General features: G+C 56.6%; 1 protein-coding gene across 2 annotated transcripts; it reads left to right on the top strand.

The window, feature by feature from the left end:
• The first annotated feature begins 2020 nt into the window (after nucleotides 1-2020).
• Nucleotides 2021-7392, top strand: ACADVL (acyl-CoA dehydrogenase very long chain). 2 transcript variants are annotated; one of them, XM_019926796.3, is made up of 20 exons: nucleotides 2021-2179; nucleotides 2269-2344; nucleotides 2617-2682; nucleotides 2767-2839; nucleotides 2944-3008; nucleotides 3114-3248; nucleotides 3641-3785; nucleotides 4049-4178; nucleotides 4268-4393; nucleotides 4727-4925; nucleotides 5194-5298; nucleotides 5738-5824; nucleotides 5910-5972; nucleotides 6070-6171; nucleotides 6250-6347; nucleotides 6430-6502; nucleotides 6598-6670; nucleotides 6757-6829; nucleotides 6928-7003; nucleotides 7086-7392. In XM_019926796.3, the coding sequence occupies exons 1-20, from the start codon at nucleotides 2133-2135 to the stop codon at nucleotides 7224-7226; spliced, it is 1953 nt and encodes a 650-aa protein (XP_019782355.1). In that variant the 5' UTR covers nucleotides 2021-2132; the 3' UTR covers nucleotides 7227-7392. The 2 variants fall into 2 exon arrangements, with proteins under 2 accessions (XP_019782355.1, XP_019782354.1); XM_019926795.3 differs by having other exon boundaries at nucleotides 2034-2194.
• Nucleotides 7393-7413: the final 21 nt, after the last annotated feature.

The following is a 7413-nucleotide window of genomic DNA, read 5'->3' as shown; positions in this document are numbered from 1 at the left end:
CCTCTCCTTCACAAGGACTCCTGTTTTTCACCTCTTGGTCCTGGTCCCTCAGACATCTCTCTCTTCTCTCACTTTAATCTCTCTAATCCACCGGATCAGAGCTGAGCTGTCTTCTCCCCACCCAGCCTGAGCTGTCAGGTAAAGTTGGCAGGCTTGAGCCGCCCACCATTCCATTCTTCCCAGGTCCCCAGGCACCACCGCCATCACCACCTTCCCCCTCACACGCTGGCCCCTCTCCCCAAAGCCAGGCATGACCGCAACATTTTCCTGAGGACCGGGGAAGAGGGCCACCCCCAAGGGGCTCTGCTCTCACAGCTCAAAAGGAGGGGAAGCTGTCACTCTCTCCTCCTGGGGCCTGTCCCCAGTGAGAATGGCAAAAAGAGGGGCATAAATTACCTGGGACTTCTTGACCCAGAGTAGACGTGTGTGTGTGTGTGTGTGTGTGTGTGTGTGTGTGTGTGTGTGTGTGTGTGTGTGTGTGTGTAGGGGACGGGACATGAGAATTCCTACAGTTCCTCTCAGGACTGGGAAGAATCTTCTTGACCCAGAGTAGACGTGTGTGTGTGTGTGTGTGTGTGTGTGTGTGTGTGTGTGTGTGTGTGTGTGTGTGTGTGTGTGTGTGTGTGTAGGGGACGGGACATGAGAATTCCTACAGTTCCTCTCAGGACTGGGAAGAATCCATCTGCCCAGAGGTCCAGAGGTCTGCCCTGAGGTCCAGAGGTCTGCCCTGAGCACATGGTCTCAGGAAGGAACAAGAGAGGGTGCAGAGAGATGTTCAGGAAGGTTTCAGAGGCCCTAAGGGGGAGGCAGCAAACCTCGGGGTCCTTCCTACTGTGAAAATTTTGGTGTTTCCAGAGTTAGTGACAACTCTGTCGTCTCAGGATAATATGCCTGAGCCATTCACACCCACCTTGAGTCACCCACCCCACTATTTTTTTTAATTGAATTAAATTTATTTATTTTTTTATACAACAGGTTCTTACTAGTTATCTATTTTATACACATCAGTGTATACATGTCAATCCCAATCTCCCAATTCATCCCGCCACCAACATCCCCGCCCCCCACCCCTTTCCCCCCTTGGTGTCCATACGTTTGTTCTCTACATTTGTGTCTCTATTTCTGCGTTGCAAACGGTTCATCTGTACCATTTTTCTAGATTCCACATATATGTGTTAATTTACGATATTTGTTTTTCTCTTTCTGACTTACTTCACTCTGTAAAACAGTCTCTAGATCCATCCATGTCTCTACAAGTGACCCAATTTTGTTCCTTTTTATGGCTGAGTAATATTCCATTGTATATATGTACCATATCTTCTTTATCCATTTGTCTGTTGATGGGCATTTAGGTTGTTTCCATGACCTGGCTATTGTAAATAGTGCTGCAATGAACATGAGGGTGCATGTGTCTTTTTCAATTATGGTTTTCTCAGGGTATATGCCCAGTAGTGGGATTGCTGGGTTATAGGGTAGTTCTATTTTTAGATTTTTAAGGAAACTTCATACTGTTCTCCATAGTGGCTGTATCAATTTACATTCTCACCAATAGTGCAAGAGGGTTCCCTTTTCTCCACACCCTCTCCAGCATTTGTTGTTTGTAGATTTTCTGATGATGCCCATTCTAACCGCACCCCACTATTTCCCTCTGTTTTGTGTTGGTGGAGACGGATTTCACGAGGAACCCCAAAGAGTCCTCTTTCCATGCCTCTGCCTCTGGCATCTATCTTACGTTTATGTCTTCCCACCTCTCCCCTCTAATTCCATCTGGGAAGTCCTCCCTTCAGTCTACCCTCCATCCCTCTGGCTGCAGCCGCCTAAGTTCCTCAGTCTTCCGTCTCAGCCTATCTTATCACCCCTTCTGAGGGCTACACTCCAGTTCGGACAGGCGAGATGAAGGAGTTTGGGGGAGACAAGGGACGTTTGGAAATGACCCTAGGTCAACCAGAATGCAGGGGTTCGGTGGCGCTCCGGGACTACAGCCCCCAGCATGCGCCAGCGGCCGGAAACCCCGCCCACCGCCTCCCGGTGCCTTGTGGAGGATGAGGCAAGGCTGGAGGACCAGACTTTGGCTAACCCGGCGAGAGCGCTAAGTCAACGCTCAGGGTAGCAGCGGTCGGAGCGGTTCGGTGATGCAGGCGGCGAGGATGGCGCCGAGCATGGGGCGGCAGCTGCTGAGGTTGGGGAGCGGGAGGTGTGTGTATGACAGGGGGTAAGGGGGCAGTGGGCTCGGACACCGGGCCAGGACTGAACCCCTACTCCCCACAGCTCGCGGTCCAGTGCGCTCCTTGGGCAGCCCCGGCCCGGCCTCGCCTGGCGACCCTATGCCAGTGGGGCCGCCCAGGTAAGTGACGGCCACCTTCGAGGGTATGAGAGCGGGAAGCCGCCTCGGCTCCCACCTCCCCGCCGCCGGCAGGGGTCTCCCTCTTGGTCCCAGTCACCTGCCGATCGCCCTGGCGCCGAAAGTAGGGGAAAGGGCAGACCAGGGTGCCCTGAAGATGAAACTAGGGGAAAGGTGGCGGATGCGCCCTCGCCTGGCACCCAGCTCTTCCCCTTTGCTTTCCTTGGTACTTTGGAATCCCCTTCCCCGGCCTCACTAACCATCCCTTTCCCCAGGCGGCTGTGGAGAAGTCCGAGTCTCTCTCTTCTGAGGCTTCGACCAGGGAAAACCGGGCCAAGCCGGTATGTGGCTCGAGCCCGGGAGGAGCTAAGCCAGGGACAGACCCACCCCACACTGCTCCCTGAAACTGCCTTCTCCCTGTGCAGGAATCTAAGTCCTTTGCTGTGGGGATGTTCAAAGGCCAGCTCACCACTGATCAGGTGTTCCCGTACCCCTCTGGTAAGGAAACGGATAGGCGGAGCTGGATAGGGATGGGGCGTCTTCCCCTGACCGCCTCGCCTGGACTGACTTGCCCGTCCCTCTTGCCACTCCAACCCCTGCAGTGCTCAACGAGGACCAGACACAGTTTCTTAAAGAGCTGGTGGGGCCTGTGTCCCGATTCTTTGAGGTGAGCAATGCCAGCCTGAGGAATAGAGCTTGGTCCCTGATGGGGCGGGAAAGAGGATAAGGAGCTTAACAGGAGCCTGGATATGAGATCCTGTGCCTTCCCCAGGAGGTGAACGATCCTGCCAAGAATGACATGCTGGAGCAAGTGGAGGAGACCACTATGCAGGGTCTCAAGGAGCTGGGGGCCTTTGGTCTGCAAGTGCCCAGTGAACTGGGTGGTGTGGGTCTCTGCAACACCCAGGTGAGGGAGCTCCCTCGGTCACCTCCAGTGTCCCAGTCTACACCTCACCCCTGGAGCTAAGGTCTCTACCAAGAGCTGCCCTGGGGGCCTGTGGGATGTTGACTGTTACCACCAAACTACTTGCAGTTCCCAAGGGCCATGGACCTCACCCAGGGTCCCAAGTCCTAATGAATCGCTAAGGTGGGGACTGCCTGAGGGTAGTGTAGGGAACCAACCTCCCACAGAGACCTGGAACAGACCTGCCAGTGTCCTTCTGCCGTGGCCCCACTTGCTCTGCCCACTCGCTCTGCAGGGATGCCCAGGTCGGGCTCTGCCCTGCTGCCCACGCTTTCCTGCTAAGGGCAGGTCCCCACGTAGCCAGTTACAGCCCCAGATGCCTGTTTCCCCTCCAGTATGCCCGCTTGGTGGAGATCGTGGGCATGCATGACCTCGGCCTGGCCATCGTCCTGGGGGCCCATCAGAGCATCGGTTTCAAAGGCATCCTGCTCTTCGGCACAAAGGCCCAGAAAGAAAAATACCTCCCCAAACTGGCATCTGGTGAGGCAACCCTAGGAGACCCAGAGATCGGGAGTGTGCTGGGCCTGGCACAAATTAGGCTGCGTGGTACTTAGATCACCACACAGCTGGGTGTGTTGGCTGGGGGAGATTCTGGGTAGACATCACAGTGTGCTGGTGGGGAAATACGAAGACACTGAATATCGCCAGAAGCGTTAAGGGGGAATACCTGTGTGGGTGGGTGGGCACTAAAGGGCCTTTCCTGCCCATCAGAACCCAGTGTAAAGGAGCTCTCTCTCCAACAGGGGAGACTATTGCCGCTTTCTGTCTAACTGAGCCCTCAAGTGGATCAGATGCAGCCTCTATCCGAACCTCAGCTGTGCCTAGCCCCTGTGGAAGATACTATACCCTCAGTGGAAGCAAGATTTGGATCAGGCACTCTTCTCCCACTTTTCCCTCCTCTCCACCTCTGCCCACGTCCAGGCCCCACTGCTCCATCCTGACTGCCTCTCACTTTTCCACAGTAATGGAGGCCTAGCGGATATCTTCACGGTCTTTGCCAAGACACCAGTTAAAGACACAGCCACGGGGGCCATGAAGGAGAAGATCACAGCTTTTGTGGTGGAGAGGAGCTTTGGAGGTGTCACCAAGTGAGTGGGCTGGGGAGAAAGAGGTAGAGCCAGGGAGAGGGCAGTACTGAGTTCCAGGGCAGATGGCTGTCACAGGTCACTCTGGGGATGGGTGCAAAAGCCAGAGCATTTGGACGGCATGTTCCTTTTAGGCCTAGTATGCATGCAACTGACCTAAAGTTTGGCTTCAGCGACCACTGAGCCCATCACACGACAGTGGGATAGAGCCAGGCCTCCTCAGCCCTCTGGGCATGCCAGGGACTGCTGCCTGCGCCTCCTACAGGCTGGCTCATAATGAATGAATGGCTCACCCACACACACCCAGTGGCAACTTCTCCACCCTGTCTGTCACAGCGGGCCCCCTGAGAAGAAGATGGGCATCAAGGCCTCAAACACGGCAGAGGTGCACTTTGACGGAGTACAGGTGCCGTCAGAGAACGTACTGGGTGAGGTGGGGGGCGGCTTCAAGGTCGCCATGCACATTCTCAACAACGGAAGGTTTGGCATGGCCGCGGCCATGGCAGGCACCATGAAGGGCATCATTGCTAAGGCGGTGAGTACCCTGCCTGAGTCCCTAGCTAGCCTGAATCTAAGCCTAAGTCACACTGTCTCCCTTTCCATGTGTCCCTGGTCTCTTGCAAGCCCTCCCTCCACCAGAGGCCCCTCCCCTGCCAACAGCTCCAGACTTGATAGCTTAGGTCTCCACCCAGCCTGGACTGAACTCTTGGCCGTGGCCAAAGCCCACCCATCCCAGCGCAGCCCAGCCCCTCTCCCGGAAAGAGACTAGAGAACCACAGCGGGACACACGTGCCCTCTTCCAGGTGGATCATGCTGCTAATCGTACCCAGTTTGGGGAAAAAATTCACAACTTTGGGATGATCCAGGAGAAGCTGGCCCGGATGGCTATGCTGCAATATGTGACTGAGGTGAGGGCCACCCCCCTCCCCGGAGCCCTGAGGCCTTCTTCCCGGTTGGGTCAGACTACAACCCCCAGCAGCACCTGGGGCAGTGGGTCTCCAGCTTTACACCAATGCCCTAGGGGATGCGGGGAGGCATAGTCAGCTCAGCTTCCGCAGGATGGAGAGAGGCATGCTGTTCTGCCGAGGTGCTTCCAGAGGTCCCTGAAATTTGGTCTACCCCACCCCACCCTTACTCCTTCTTCACCCCTTTCAAGAAGTCAAATGCCTGCAAGCCCCTGACGAACTGACCAGGGAACCAAATATTTGGACATGCCTGACACACGGCATTGGAAGGTGAAGGCGAGGGCCACAGGGCGCCAGGGCAGACCCAGTCTTGTAGATGTGGGTGATCAGGTCGAGTCTGATGCAGCCCTTTTCCATTTCCCTTCCCGTGTCCCAACCTCAGTCCATGGCGTACATGGTGAGCGCCAACATGGACCAGGGATCCACAGACTTCCAGATAGAGGCTGCCATCAGCAAGATCTTTGGCTCGGTGAGGTCCCAGGCCTGGGGGGAGGGAGAGCCCGGTTTGGGAGCTTGGCTCCAAACCCAATTTTGGGTGTTTTCTTTGTCCCTAGGAGGCAGCCTGGAAGGTGACAGATGAGTGCATCCAAATCATGGGGGGCATGGGCTTCATGAAGGTACAGAACACTTCTCTGCCGAGGCCGGCTGCAGCGGGCCAGGAGGAGGAGGCGGCACGTCCAGCATGGGTGTATGATCTGTCTTCCCCTGTGGCAGGAGCCTGGGGTAGAGCGTGTGCTCCGAGATCTTCGCATCTTCCGGATCTTTGAAGGGACGAATGACATTCTCCGGCTGTTCGTGGCTCTGCAGGGCTGTATGGTAAGAGGGAGGAGAAATGGGGGGAGGAGCTGGGCAGGACAGCCGAGTCCTGACTATTGGACCCTCCTCCCCCCACAGGACAAAGGAAAGGAACTCTCGGGGCTTGGCAATGCTCTAAAGAATCCTTTTGGGAATGCTGGCCTCCTGCTGGGAGAGGCAAGCAAACAGCTGAGGCGGTAAGCTTAGGGGCCAGGGCAGGGCGGGGCGGGGTAGGGCAGGGTATGGCAACTAACCAGTCACCCTTCCCCTTTCTCTAAGGCGGGCAGGGCTGGGCAGTGGCCTGAGTCTCAGCGGCACCATCCACCAGGAACTGAGTCGGAGCGGTGAGCTGGTGAGTAAGTGGTCAAGGTGGGGGGACAGTCTGCGTCGAAGACTGACAGGGCTGGGCCCCACTCTGAGCCCCGGGCACCTTCCCCATCTCTTTAGGCAGTGCAGGCTCTGGAGCAGTTTGCTGCAGTGGTGGAGACCAAGCTGATAAAACACAAGAAGGAGATTGTCAGTGAGTGAGCTCTACCCCATTCCCGCCCCCCACTTTCCTTTCCCTCCGACTAACCACCCCCCAACCGCATCCCATCTACCTGACAGACGAACAGTTTCTGCTGCAGCGTCTGGCAGACAGTGCCATTGACCTCTATGCCATGGTGGTGGTTCTGTCCAGGTGAGGAGGCAGTGGGGGAGGCCTGAGCTGCAGTGGGGGCACTGGGGGTCCTGGGCCAGGCTCACAGCCCAGATTGGTTTCCTCCTACTTCCCCCCAGGGCCTCAAGGGCCCTGAGTGAGGGCCACCCCACAGCCCAGCATGAGAAAATGCTCTGTGACAGTTGGTGTACTGAGGTGAGATCCAGGGCTACCAAGTACGGGGGGCGGCAGGGGGGCCCTCGAGGCACAGGCCTGACCCCTCCTTCCCCCTCCCCAGGCTGCAGCCCGGATCCGGGAGAACATGGCTGCTCTGCAGTCTGACCCCCAGCAGCAGGAACTCTTCCGTAACTTCAAAAGCATCTCCAAGGCCTTGGTGGAGCGGGGGGGCGTGGTCACCAGCAACCCCCTTGGCTTCTGAATACTCCCAGCTAGGGCCTGGCCCAGAATATGCCTTCTCCCAAGCCCAAGCCCAGGCCCCTTCTGTGCTGATCCTGGTTCTGCCTTGAAGGGGGCCTCGGCCCAGGACGGTGCCTACTCTCAGAGGGAGTGCTTACCACCTCACAAATAAAGTCTCTAACAAGTCATGCTCTGCTGCCGTACCTCTG

The sequence above is a fragment of the Tursiops truncatus genome, chromosome 20 (genome assembly GCF_011762595.2).
Source record: "Tursiops truncatus isolate mTurTru1 chromosome 20, mTurTru1.mat.Y, whole genome shotgun sequence".
NCBI lineage: Eukaryota > Metazoa > Chordata > Mammalia > Artiodactyla > Delphinidae > Tursiops > Tursiops truncatus.
The sequence above is the reverse complement of the archived record's forward strand: the minus strand, read 5'-3'. Positions and strand labels throughout refer to the sequence as shown.